We start from the raw sequence: 13,677 nt of genomic DNA on the forward strand, positions 1-13,677 counted from the left end.
GGGCTTGCTTGAGACAGTAGGTCGCACTGAATAAGGGAATCAAGCACAAAGGCACATTCTCACACAGAGGTCAGAAGTTGATTGAGGGCCGTGCAGTTCCCCTCCCGTCCCATATCTTTCTTGTTTCTGCCAGCCGTGGTTTCTAGTCTAGTGCAAGGTAGTAAGTACTAAACGTGGGGGGAATTAGATGGGGGATTGCCATGTCCGCTCCTGCTGGGTTTGAATCCGCGCCGGGTTTTGCACCTTGTCCCCGGGTCTGCCTCACGGCCTGGAGGAGCTGCTGCTGTGTTTACTGAGAGCTCTTGTCCTGATATCACTCCGCTGGCATGGAGGAGGAGGAGGTGGAGGAGGAGAGCACTTGATCATTGTGATGGTGGCAGCAGGAGCAGCAGCAAGCAAAGCAAAGCATTAGGCTGTATCAGCTCGGCGACTGCAAAGACTTCAGCGATCCACTTTTTCAGATCGCCCGGATTGTTCATGTGTTTACTTCCCCCACCCTGAGGATTTGCTATTTAGGTTCCTCTTGAAATGCAACTGAGCAGCCAAAGTACTCAGAACACGGTGCGGCATAAACACCAAAACTTTTTTCTGGAAGGAAAATACAATAAGAAAGCAGCTTTGCTTGTCTTTTGATGCTGGGGAGTGTGAGTGCGTGTGTGACCAGCGTATGCCTTTGCTGGATGTGTGTATGTGTTTGTGTGTGCATGCATGTGGAAGGGTGCGTGTATTTCTCTCTATATTTATACATGGGGAGAAAAGTCTTTGGCAAAATCTCCGGAAAACTCCTGGAATTTATTTTGAAATAATGGATTATAAAAAAGAAAAGGGAGGGCAGGAACTGATCTGAGCTCTCTTGGAGTTTGCAACCCGAATTGCTGCTGCTCACTTTGTTGTGATTCTTTTTACGGTTGTGTATCTGGTGATGATAACCTTTTAGCACTTTTTTTCTTTTGCTCTTTTATATAAATACTGGAGGTTTTCGTAGAGGATCGGCTGGGGGAAGAGAAAAACATTCACCTGGGATCGCTCTTTCCCTTCTACTTGTTGGTGTTTCCCCCCATGGTTCACTAAAAAGTATCACCTCAGGACCCCAGAGGAGGCTGCGTGTGTGTGTGTGTGAGTGAAGGCGAGGATAAAAAGTTCTTCCAAAATAGTGTGCCCGGGGAAGAGGATGGGGGATTTTGCAGCCCCCGCTGCCGCCGCGAATGGCAGCAGTATTTGCATCAACAATAACCTGAACAGCGGCCTCAGCGGGGCTGGTGGTGCCGGTATCGGGGTTAATAACACTCCCCACGGTCCTCCTGCTGCTGCTCCCAGTAACAATAATACTAATAGCGGCGGCGGCGGCATTCCCAAGCACAGCACCGTGGTGGAGAGGCTAAGGCAGCGCATCGAGGGCTGCAGGAGGCACCATATCAACTGCGAGAGCAGGTACCAGCAAGCCCAGGCGGAGCAGCTGGAGCTGGAACGCAGAGACACGGTGAGCCTCTACCAGAGGACCCTGGAGCAAAGGGCCAAGAAATCGGGCACCGGCGGCGGGAGTAGCAAACAGCAGCATCAGAGCAAACAGCAGCAAGATGCCGAGTCTGCCACGGCCGAGCAGAGGAACCACACTTTGATCATGGTAAGGGACGGGGATGGGGCTGTCGCTGTCCGCTTGGAGTTATTGACTTGGCTGAACGGGAGCTATGACTTTGGGGGGGGGATGGAGAGGGGCTTGGCTAAAGCAAAGAGGGGAGAGTAAACTTTACTCCTATTCAGTGGGGTGCAGGACACGCGTTCTTCGCAGATTGCAAGTCGGAGAAATATAGGGTCTGGTAAGAGCTGGCTGAGACTCTTAAGACTGTAAAAATAAGTGTGTATGTGTAGGGGGGACACTTTCCCATGATAGCTGAGATCATGATTCGCTTTCAGAAGAAAAATATTTCTAAAATAACACTGCTCCACCCCACCAAAAGCCACCTAGGTTATTAGATCCACTACGGGAAGGGGGAATTGACATAGCTGTTCCCTGCAGGAAGAATTAGCCCAGAAGAAAAGGGAAAGAGTATGGAGCAGCCCCTGGGGTTTTACAGAGTCTTAAGAGTTTTGTGAATCAGCTTTGAAATGGGAGCGAAAAAGTGTGTGTGTGTGTGTGCTGGCTGTCTGTTTAAATCCAGCAGAAGGGGAAGGTAAGAGAGGGCTTTCCCAGGCTGGAGTGACAGCAGGAAGAAAAGTTGGCAGGTTTCTCGCCCCAGCTGCCAGACAGGGTGCAGGAGCCCAGGTCCCTTCAGCAGCAGCCGCCACTCAGCTGAATATCTTGCTAAAGTTTTCTTGTGTTTAAGAGGCTTAGCGAACAGCGAAGGGGGCGGGCGCTGAGCTGCCAGGAGTGTAACTACAAGCAGGAAGTGGAGTTTCCCACTCCCAGCCTGCCCTGGTGAGGAGTGATAACAGGGGTGCTGGGGAGCCTGGGACCTGGTCTCAGGCTGAGCGAGAGCAGGGGTTTCCTACGAGTCCCCCCGTGTGCCCGGCCGGCGGGTGACAATCAGCACTTTTAATGAGCAGCTGAGCGTGAATCTGCTCTGCCGGGCGCAGCCCGCGCGTGCTGGGGACTGTGCGGGGAGACGCGCCCGCGTTAGACATTAGGCAGCGGGCGGCTGCTCCTCGCATGGCGCTGGCCGGCTGTCGCCTCTCTCCGGAGCTGCAGGGAGACCGGCGGAGGGAGCCGCGATCACGCTGTGCGGTTTACAAGCCGCGCACGTCCCGCCCCTGCCCTGGGAGGCTCCGGCGGGCGGCGCAGCGAGGGGCCGCCGCTGCCCTCCCTGCGGGCGGCTGTGGCAGTGACAAAGCGGGGGCAGGGCGGGGCCGCCGCGCTCCCCGGCGCCCCACACGTGAAGAGGAACAATTTGTTTATCTTGGGCTGTACCAAGCCAGCCCCCCCCCCCCCCCCCCCCGAGCCCGTGCCACCCCGCGGGTAGCCCCTTCCCGCTGCCCAGCCCGCTCCCTCCCTCCCTCCCTCCCAGCGACCGAGACGCTTTGTCCGCCCCATGGCCCGCTGGATAAGCTACCGGAAAACTAGGAGGTGGAGGAATTAACCCTCCCCCCGTCCGGCATGACCAAAGAGCCCCCCCGCCGCCGCGTGTCCGAGGGAAGCGCTCCCCAGGCAGCCCTGCGGGCCTGGCTCGCGTGCGGGGGGTGAGCCTGGGAGACAGACACACGCATCCACTGTCGCCCCACGGCAGAGAGAGTCCCAGGGCCGCATGGGTCAGTCCCCCCACCACCACCTGGGGGAGCACGTACAGGGGCCAGCCGGGAAGATCCGGAGAGCGACACACTGGGAGAGGGAGAGGCTCTTGCTTTGCAAACAGGAAGCTGAAAAGCCTCCCGGACTCAGTGTAGCTTTCCTGATACCACCAGAAAGACACAACCACGTCTCTGTGAACCCTCCCCCCTTTCCTCCGGGTCTCCTCCTTGCCACAGCATTCAGGCTCAGCTAATTCGATTTCCTATCTGCTCAGCTGTGGAGTTTATGTTGTTAAGAGTCTCCCTAGATCCTGGGGTTTGGTTTGTCTTTCGCAAAACACACTCTTCATTTTGCTGGTCGACAGGCCGTGGAAGGGGTTTTAACCTTAGAGGGCAGGAGTCTTTCTGGGGGTTCCTGACTCCAGAAAACTATAATGTAGTTGGTTGGTTGTGCAAACGTGATCAAAATTAGTGTCTTGACTTCTCTTGATGGGGTTCTTAGGCACCTAGATTGTAGCGACTCCCTTCCCAAAACGACAGGAAAGCACCAAACCCTTGCGTCTTCATTTATGCTTACTTGGTTTTGCATGGAATATATAGGACAGAAATAAAAAAGGGTGTTTTGATAATTGTGAAAGTCGTGACACTAAGTGACAAAACCCAAGCAACTCTGTTGCAGCCCACACTCATAACAACTTGCTTCATGTTGAAAAACTTAAAAAGAAATAGTTGTTTAATGTAATGATGGAGTTAGCCATTAAATACATTAAGATAAAGCTGTGTTTTTCTATTAAAGCATATAATTTAAATGTTTTTTGTGTGCAATAGCCTTCAAATTTATCTTTTAAAAATAAAAATGAACATATTTGCTAAAAATAGACCTATTCTCATCAAGTTAAACATTTGTAAAGAATTGTTATGGCAAAGAGTAGGGACAAATTCTGCTTTGTTTCACTCACAGAATATTACTGGTGAGTTTTGCCCAAAGACTGAAAATATGCTGTGGTCTGTAGTATGTGTAATATGCACATTAAAGAGTTAGATTTTCTATCTGATAAATTGTTCCTTTCAAAGCTACTTTTCAAACTTTAAAATCTTTCTTTAGAGATGTGTGTGTATGTGTGTTTTAGTTGTGCAGAAAATAATTAATACCTATTATCAAATAATCACTTGCCAAGTTTGTTTCATATATCTTGTCATATTTTTAGTTACAAAAACTACACAAAGTTGTTTAGGGTTTGTTTTTGACATGTGAAAATAGGTAAACTGTTTTGTTTTTTTCTTGAAATGTGTTATATTCCAAATGAGAGTAAGGGAGTAAGTTTTAAATCTTTTAAAAATAGGAGTTTACAGCAGAAACACTGACATAATCTCGTGTCTCACCTAATATTTTACAGTGTAGCACTGTCTTTACACAGCCATTATTCAGTTCAGCCCTCAGATTAGGCTGCAGATTTTGAAAGTGATGCAGGCATTAGAGAAATGAATAACTAGGATCAAGTAATAAACAAATGCAAGAGGGAACATTACTTCTGTCTTGTTGCTATTATTGTTTTTTTGTTCTGCTGGTCACTTAAAAAAATCTCTCTCTCTCTTATCAAGTGAAGGAGACAGTCCAAGGAGAACTAGTATCTTTCAGCGTGTTTCCCTCATCTTCTTTCTTTTCAAGTTCACAGACATTGGGGGAAGGGAGAAAGAGAGATTGTGTTGGTTTAATACTGTTGGGAGGTAGCCTGGGACCCATGAAACCCTCCCACCAGGTGGTGCTGACACATACTGCTGATCTGCCCTTCAGCTAGCTTGGTAGCAAATATCAAGGTTTTAAAAGGATTGTTGCCATTTAAAGACATGCACCCTGATTTTATTCTTCTGAGGGGAATAAGAATCATCAAACATTTAAGATGCTTCTCATCTTCAGGCCCACAATTTACACCAAAACACCCTATTCCTAAACTCAAGGGAGGAATTATGCAATTTCCACTGTTACGAGATTTTGTGTCCACTGAAGAGCAGCTATCATTGAGTGGCTATTTTTAAATAGTAACAAGGAACAGAGAACTATAGAAGTGACCATACTGGATTAGATCAGTGGTCTAATCTAGATTAGTATCCTGTCAGCAATAGCGGAGGTGCTTTTGAGGAGGTGCACAAAAGGGGTCAGGAATAAATGTGTTCCAGGGCAAATCTCTTACTCCCAAATACTGTAGCTCAGTGGTCGGCAACCTTTCAGAAGTGGTGTGCTGAGTCTTCATTTATTCACTCTGATTTAAGGTTTTGCATGCCAGTAATACATTTTAACATTTTTAGAAGGTCTTTTTCTATAAATCTATACTATATAACTAAACTATTGTTGTATGTAAAGTGAATAAGGTTTTTAAAATGTTTAAGAAGCTTCATTTAAAATTAAAGTAAAATGCAGAGCCCCCTGGACCGGTGGCCAGGACCTGGGCAGTATGAGTGCCACTGAAAATCAGCTTGCGTGCCGCCTTTGGCACACATGCCATAGGTTGCCTACCCCTGCTGTAGCTAAAAGTTATCTTACGCCCTGAAACACATCTTACGCCCTGAAACACGAGGAGTAGAAAATAGTTATGGTAACTGGGAGGGAGCAGAGGTATACAGTTTTCACTTGATGAATTTTGGCTACGAAGTCTCATAAGTCTTATTGACAACTTTGTTTTTTAAATGTCCTTAATTTGGGTAGAGCAGTATATAGATGTGAAATTCAGACACCGTATATAGGCATTAAATAGATAATGAAAAATCTGGACCCCCACAACATTTTAAATTATTTGTAGATGGATGAAAGTACTTTTTCTTTTTCCCAATTCAACCTGGATAAGGCCAAAGTTGTTTGCCTCTGAGCTGGATTATTTGAATGCTGTACTAGTTCGCTTTTCAAAGACAATACGGGGGGGAAATTGCAACCCATCCAAAACTCTGCTGCTCATCTTCAGACTGGTTCCAGGAAACATCAACACATTATTCCAGTTTTTTGGTTCTTTGTGAGCTAATCTGCCTTCCCATTTCCCACTGCATTGACTGCAAGATTCTTCTGGCTCTTCATCCATGTTATTTAGTGACCTTTGTTCATTGTTACAAACCATCTTGAAATCTCTACCAAGTTAAACCACCTCTATATCTATTCCCATTGTACTGCTGTTCTTGCAGGATGGGTTTATAATTTGTTGTCCATTGAAATGCCAGTCCCATAACTATCACATTGACTTTCTTATACTCATTTATTAGAATCTTAACTTTACACTGGGGTTTAAGTGTGTTGAGGTTTAACTTTGTCCTAGTTTTAAAGTCCTTCAAGACCTTTTTTATATAAGCTGTATATATCTAACATTACTGATTCATTATTATCATATTGACAAGTTCCTATCCCAAAGACTGACATCTAAGAATCAAAGAAGATGCAGAGCTAGAATTAAACATAACACAAAATGTTATTCAGATCATAGACGTTAGTGACAGAAGTCAAATGACCCATTAGATCCTCTTTTTTTATTTCCCTGCCAAGACAGACTATGCCAGTCCAGAGTTTAGAGTTAGTGAAAACATGACTTATAAATACAATATCTTCCAATTCGGTTTTTCACATTTCACTGTTTTGCACCTCAGACAGTGCATTGTTAAAAGAAGTTAAAAATCTTGTCACTTACACCTGGGGTATGGGAGGCTCACTGTTTCAGCTGAGATAGCATAGGAGCAAAATGGTAGGCACAAAAACATAAGAAGCAGGTTAATTGTTGAAGGGGGTCTCTGCCTATTTTGGAAATATTCCATCACTAAAGAGGAGAATTTTTCCAAGAGGACTTTTCCCCTTGTTGAATTGGTATTTGAAAATCAGGACTTCCTTGTTTATCTTTGTGATGTTTCTGTAGATATCAGTGTTAGTAGAGTGGATAACTGTTAAACATTGCAAACAATTGCTTTCAATTCTTGTAGGCAAGTTTGTTTTTTAAACATATATTTGTTACATTAAACATTTGTGTGTGGGCATGTCCACACACACCTCCTCTTTGAATCTTGATTTTTTTCCCCTTCATGTTGTAATATAATTTATTAAACTTGCTTCAGGGTACCAGCTATATGCAATTTACACTACAGGAATTGTCCATTTCTCTACCATCACACATGAAAATGAAGAGCAGACATTTTCCACAGAAAGTCAAATGCTGCAGTCTTTTCTCAGGCCTTACGCAGTGATGACTAACTAGGAACTTTAAGATTAAGTCAATGCTAGACATAATGAGCCGTATTTGCTCTCACTTAATTCAGAAGTAAGGTCTGATATGCATCCGAAGAAGTGGGCTGTAGTCCACGAAAGCTTATGCTCTAATAAATCTGTTAGTCTCTAAGGTGCCACAAGTACTCCTGTTCTTTTTGCGGATACAGACTAACACGGCTGCTACTCTGAAACTAAAAAGTCAGGTCAACCCAGATATGTCAATCACGGTTGTGCAAAATCCACATAGTTAAGCCAACCTAACCTCCAGTGCAGACAGTGCTTGGTCAATGGTAGAATTCTTCCATCAACCTAGCCACTGCCTCTTGGGGAGATGCATTAACTACAGTAATAGGGGAACCCCTCTCATCGGCATAGGTAGTGTCTACACTGAAGCAGTATAATGGTGTGCCACTGTAGCATTTCAAGTGTATACAAGCCCTAACTCTACTGAAGTCAGTGAAATTACACTGGTAAAACTGGTATGAGACCAGAATCAGGCTCAGGGTCAGCAGTGCTCCTTCATTTAATTTGCAACAGGGAAAGAGTGATTGTACTATTGAAGTAGAACTCATTTTGCTGTTTCTCAAGGGTGGATTTTAATTTCTTTCTCTAGCAGCTCCTCTGTCAGAACCAGGGTTATCCCACCCCTCCCAGTTTTTCTTCTCCATCTCATGCCCCCTTACACTTGACGCCCCTGTGTGATCATCACCGTTTGGGGCAGGAGAACTGGACAGGATCTCCTGTTGCAGCTAGTCAGCACATCAGGTTTTCTCATAATAGCTGGACAGGATGGCTGTTTAGAGTGATGCTGGACAGTGCCTCAAGTCTCCCAGTCACTTGTGGCCTGTCCACACTATTATAGAAGAGGTGTCTTTAAAATGTATTAGCTAACATATTTTAACTCACATGTTTATAAATCCTAGTGTAGACAAGGCAAGTTGTATTTTAACGTGTTAGCTGGTCATGATGAACCCTAGGCTTCAACTTGATCAGCTAGCGCATGTTAAAAGTATTGTATGCATGAGAGTTTTAGGCTTTGTCTAGACTAAGAAGAGTGTCTGAGCTCGTGCTGAGGCCACAATTGAACATACTAAAATTGAGCTAAAGGTGTTACTTTTTATCTGTGCTTGGAAAATTGGTCAAATTTAGGTTGCACTTAGCTACCTTGTGTTATGCTAAGCCTGATCTAAATTTAACCTTTACCTTAGTACAGACAAGGCTTCAGAACACATTAGTTACAACGTGTCAGCTGACAACACACCTTTTGTCCTAGTCAAGTAAAACCCTACATTTTACTATGTTTCAGTTTACAGAGTGTGCACATGCCTTTCCATTCTTTTACATAGACACTGGGATTATAGGAGGGTCTTTAAAAGTTATTGAAGATGTTATAGTTTACTTCTTTGACAGGTCATAAGATATCAGCTGCTGAAATCTTGTCCTAATTGACATGGTGGGAGAGACACAAGATGAGTATCAAATTATTTTGATGTCTGATATTTTATGATCTAGGCCCATTTTTGGTGAACCACCACAAATACTATCAGGGCCAGTACACTTCTCTAAACATTGGTCCTGAAAGAAAAAATGGATCCTTGTGGCTCCGTCACTAACTCGCTGTGTTACACTGGGCCTGTCAGATACACTCTGGTGAATAGTGAGGCGCCCAGGGCCATTATTTTGGTTAAGGATTAATGATTGTTTTCATTTCATTTTCTGTTTGGTTGTGTGTCTGTGTATGTACAGTTCTTTAAAGACGATGATGGCACTTGTGTTGTTTTTTTATATCTGGGGTTTGTTTCAGTGTTCGGGTATGTTTCCATTAGAATATTCTTTTTAGTTAAAGGACTCAGAGATATTCAGGTACGAACATCTAAATAACTAAAAATGTATCATTGAACACTTACTATGTCTCTCATTTTCTTTTGAGAGTGACATAAAAGTCTGTAGGATAATAATTATTTTTCACCATGAATACATGTATTTCTAAACTTAGTGTTGGTTGCATCCTTCTTGATGGATGCTATTTGTGAGATTAGCAAGAGACTGTAGAGTCTCACCTGTTTTAATAACTGCTTAACAATCAAAGAACTAATAACACAAAATGTTTAATATTTTAATATTAGATATACCAGTTTTTCATTCTATTTTGCTAACGTTAAACTATTTTTGGAAGTGGTTTATGATCATTCGCTCAGGGACCTTAGACTGCTCATATCAGAGATGACATCACATCAGCCACCAACATCAATAGCCTCAGAACTGCCAATTGTAATTGAAAGCTTAAAAATATCATACATTTTATTAATAGTGACAAGTGCTTTTTACCTTCTGAACTTTTAAACTCTTGGGCTGAACAAACTAGATATAGTTTCCCTTTAAGATTGTCCCCTTTTATAGTCACTTTACTGCATCACATAAAATGTATATTGACATGGGCATAGGAGTGTCTCACCAGGTTTAATTGACATGGTGATAAAAATGAGTCCAACTATGAGAACCTTCTGTCTACAATTTGGTCCTCCTTCGCATTTACACTGATGCTCCTAAACTGGTGGCCTTTGTTGTCTGCCTTTAGTATTTTCCATACAACCCCAGAATGCACAGAGTAAAAGGGAAGTTTTAGCATATGACTTTAAAAATAACTGGACTTGGTTTTTTGAACATCTGGAACGTGCAGAATGTCATACTTACCCCATAAAATGTAATTTTTCAGTGTTTTCCTTAAGAGTAGGAGGGTATTCCCCATCATCATGTTGCGATGCTCAGCATTGCGGTACCTAACCTATCACAGGAACAACTCTGCAATCCACAGAGACTGAGTTAGGTGCCTAGACTTCTATACAACGAATGGAGAGGATAGGTGCCTGGAACGGGATCTACAAACCCAGCAAAGCAGGCGGGAAGCTGCCTAAACTAGCCAATGGGAGATGCTAAGCCTTGCCCTCTCATGGAGATAGGCACCTAAGTCTGGGCTGCAGGGAGGTGCCTATCTGTGCTAGTGATCCATGAACTGGGGGAAGATCGGCGCTCAGCTGCCTAAGTTGCATATATGGTCTGAAATTAAATGGGGAGGTGGACAGGGGACCTCCCTTATAACCTGTAGCCTAGTGGATAAGGTATTCACTCAGGATGTGGGAGACCCCCTGGTTCAAGTCCCCCCGTTCCAGAGGGAGAGAAGGGAATTTGTCCCCTCTGAGGCAAGTGCCCAAACCACCAGGTTAGAGAGTAATTCTAACTTGTTCACTGTCCCAATTAATATTTCATTATTCAATTAAAGTGAAACAACTAATAGGAGAGATGGGGGGAGATTCACATCAGCATATTCAATATTTTAGTAGTTAGGGCATTCATCTGGGAGGTGGCTGATGCCTGTTCAAATCCCTTCACCCTCTCAGGAAGAGGGGGGCTTGAACTAGGACTCTCCCTAGGGTTGCCAACCCTCCAGGATTAGCTTGGAGTCTCCTGGAATCGGCATTGATCTCCTGGTGACTATAGAAAACAATCCAGGAGATTTTATAGGATAGTTTAAGAAAACAATATTACGTCATGTTGGGGGGGACTGGGGCAAATCTCCTGGAATAGCTTCAGTCAGAGTTGGCAACCCTATATCTCCCACATCCTGGGTAAGTACCCTGTCCACTAGGCTAAAGGTTATAAGGGAGTGCCTCCTTGTCCCTTGAACTTATCTGAGGGGCCCCATCTAGTAGATTGCCTCTGAGCACACCTATTGGATCAGGCCCCCGCATATGACTAGCAGCATAAGTGTCTGAATGCCTATCTTCCCCAGTTTGGGGTTTAGGTGAGAGGTCTCCGGATGCCTATTGTGAGGTAGCAGTGCACATGCTTAGGTGGGAGATAGGCACCCAGATGCCTAGCATGAGACTGCAGTGCATATGCCCAGAGACAAAAACTTAGGCGCTGAATGAATTTAGGTGGCAGCTGGCCAGCAGTTCTCTGGATCACAGCGTTGCCTAAAAACAGGACTTAGGCCTAAACCTGCATATTTTTGTGGATCATACCCCATCTGCTTTCATCAGGGCCGCCAAGAGCGGATTCGGGCCCTGGTGAAAATTTTTTTTCAGGCCCCCCACCAAGGGCGGACCGGCTAAAAAGGGCTGACGAGGTGGGGGGAGGGGGGAAGAAAGCCAGGCCCCGGGCCCCCTTCCGGACCGCCGGGCCCCGGTAATTTGTACTGTTTTTCCCCCCCTCTCGTCGGCCCTGGCTTTCATTGCCCTGTATCACAGCCTCTATCTTTTTGGCAATGGAGGACTGAACTAAATTACTGTCAGAGTCAGTCAATGTTGCTTTAAAATTGGCTGAAGGAGTTGCTGTTAGGGTTTGGGAGACTCACTCCTCCTACTTCCCGACTTCAGGCTCCTCTTCTAGTGCTCCAAGTAGCTGCCAGGCTGGAATATTTCAGGGTTTATAAAATGATTATAGCTTCATTTTCCTTCAGGCTTTAGATTAAAACAAACAAACAAACAAATCCCTTAAACCCTACAATTAAGATTCTGTAGCTTGTCATCTTTTTGTTCTTTTTTTTTTTTCATAGTTTGGGAATATTTAGTGCCGGATCATACATCCCTTAAGCAACTGACTTCAGAGTTTTCTTTGAGTAAGAACTACAAGATTGGGCCCTTACGTTATATGAACCCTGGGATTTATCATTTAACACCAAAGAGCCAACATATATAGGTCCATTTTGTGTACCCCTAACATCTTTTTTCTTTTCCTTTGGGTCACATTTCTAACCCATTGTGGTATTTTAGCTCTTTCTTCCAGTGTATAATCTACAGGAAAGAAGAAGGTGCTTGTGGCAGATGACTGGCTAGAAAAGGCATTGCAGGTGTTGTGTGTCTTTAATCACTTAACGTATTTCCTTACATCCTTGTGTGCAAATCAGCACCTAACTCGGAGAGGAATTGTAACATTTCTATACTGCTTCTTTTCATGCAGTGTTGTCCTCACATATTCTCTAGTGTTTGTTTAAGACTATGACTTTTTAAAAAGTAATTTAGCTAGGAATAATTGTGGCTGAATAGCAGAAAACAAAATTTAAATTTTAACAGTGAATTTTCAAAGCAGTTTATATTTATCAGTAAAGTAGGTGGCTGTGATTCTGGGTTCTGATTTCACTGTGTTCCGCTCCAAAACACTATTGGGGCTGTTGGGGAAACTGTCACAAGTTTAAATAATCCCATTTGAAAAGTTTGTTTTGGCAATCTGCGTCTGTAGCCATAACATAACATTTTTAATTTGCATTGACCCAGGTAATGGTAACTTTGAAGACTACCGCAGGCTTACACTTCTGAGTGCAGACTTCTGTAACTGAGTGACGGCCACATTGTTTGAGCTCCAAATTGTCTGAAGCATTTCTGGCGTGTAATCCGTGATTGGATTTGAAGTAATGGTTCAAAATAATCCCTAGCTCCTTCTATTAAGGTAAATTGGTGGGCTCAGCTTGGAGTCTGTGCATTGGGAAATATATTTGATTTGGTTCCACCAGGTGTGTGGATAGGCGTGCAACTGTTAGAATGAAATGTTTGTTCCTTCTTTGATGGCAGGAATCGTTTGTGTTACCGGTTTGGTAGGCTGAATATTTATTTATCATTCGGATTGTCGCAGCTTCACAAACCCATCTGAGAGGATTCAAGTTACAGTGTTTCACCAGTCATCACCTTGGGGGAGTTAGTTGGCACCTCTTACTAAAAGTTCAAGTTTGCTTAACTAAAGTGCTGTATTTTGAGGAATAAAGGTATTGATTTTGGTGTAATGCTCACTTTTTCCTTATGCAGTTTTCACACCGTTTTGAAAAGAGAAACGGTGAGGGGGATTCTTTGAAATAATTATTATGCTTCTCTCTCCCATTTGATTTGTTCCCAACTTTTTCCAGTATATCTGTGCGATGAACAGGGAGGGAGAGGTGATCATGTGTGGGGCTGTTTCAGGAAAGAAAAGTGGTGTGTGTGAGAAAAGGGGGAACAAGAAGTACCAGGGACAAGAGGGCAAGTGCATTGTCTGTGGAAAGGATTACAGCACAAATACTGAGCAAATCATAATCTGAGGAATTCTTAACAAATGCTAGGATGCACGAATTCATTGTATGTAGCAGGCCATAGGTACAAGAGGATCTGTGTCCTGCTGTCTCTGAGATGTTTTCTTCATTATCTGATCTTTGCTGTTCTTTTTTCCTCCCCTTAATAATATTTCTGTTG

The 13,677-nt window shown here is 43.9% G+C and overlaps 1 protein-coding gene across 2 annotated transcripts in view; it reads left to right on the plus strand.

Moving 5' to 3' along the window:
• Window positions 1–363: 363 nt before the first annotated feature.
• MAML3 (mastermind like transcriptional coactivator 3) overlaps window positions 364–13,677 on the plus strand; it is a 347,337-nt gene continuing 334,023 nt past the window's right edge. For both annotated transcript variants that reach the window (XM_054030838.1, XM_054030839.1), the window contains exon 1: window positions 364–1,624. In XM_054030838.1, the coding sequence (XP_053886813.1) occupies window positions 1,172–1,624 (453 nt within the window). In that variant the 5' untranslated portion in view covers window positions 364–1,171. The remainder of the gene's footprint in view (window positions 1,625–13,677) is intronic.

This window comes from Malaclemys terrapin, chromosome 5 (genome assembly GCF_027887155.1).
Source record: "Malaclemys terrapin pileata isolate rMalTer1 chromosome 5, rMalTer1.hap1, whole genome shotgun sequence".
NCBI lineage: Eukaryota > Metazoa > Chordata > Testudines > Emydidae > Malaclemys > Malaclemys terrapin.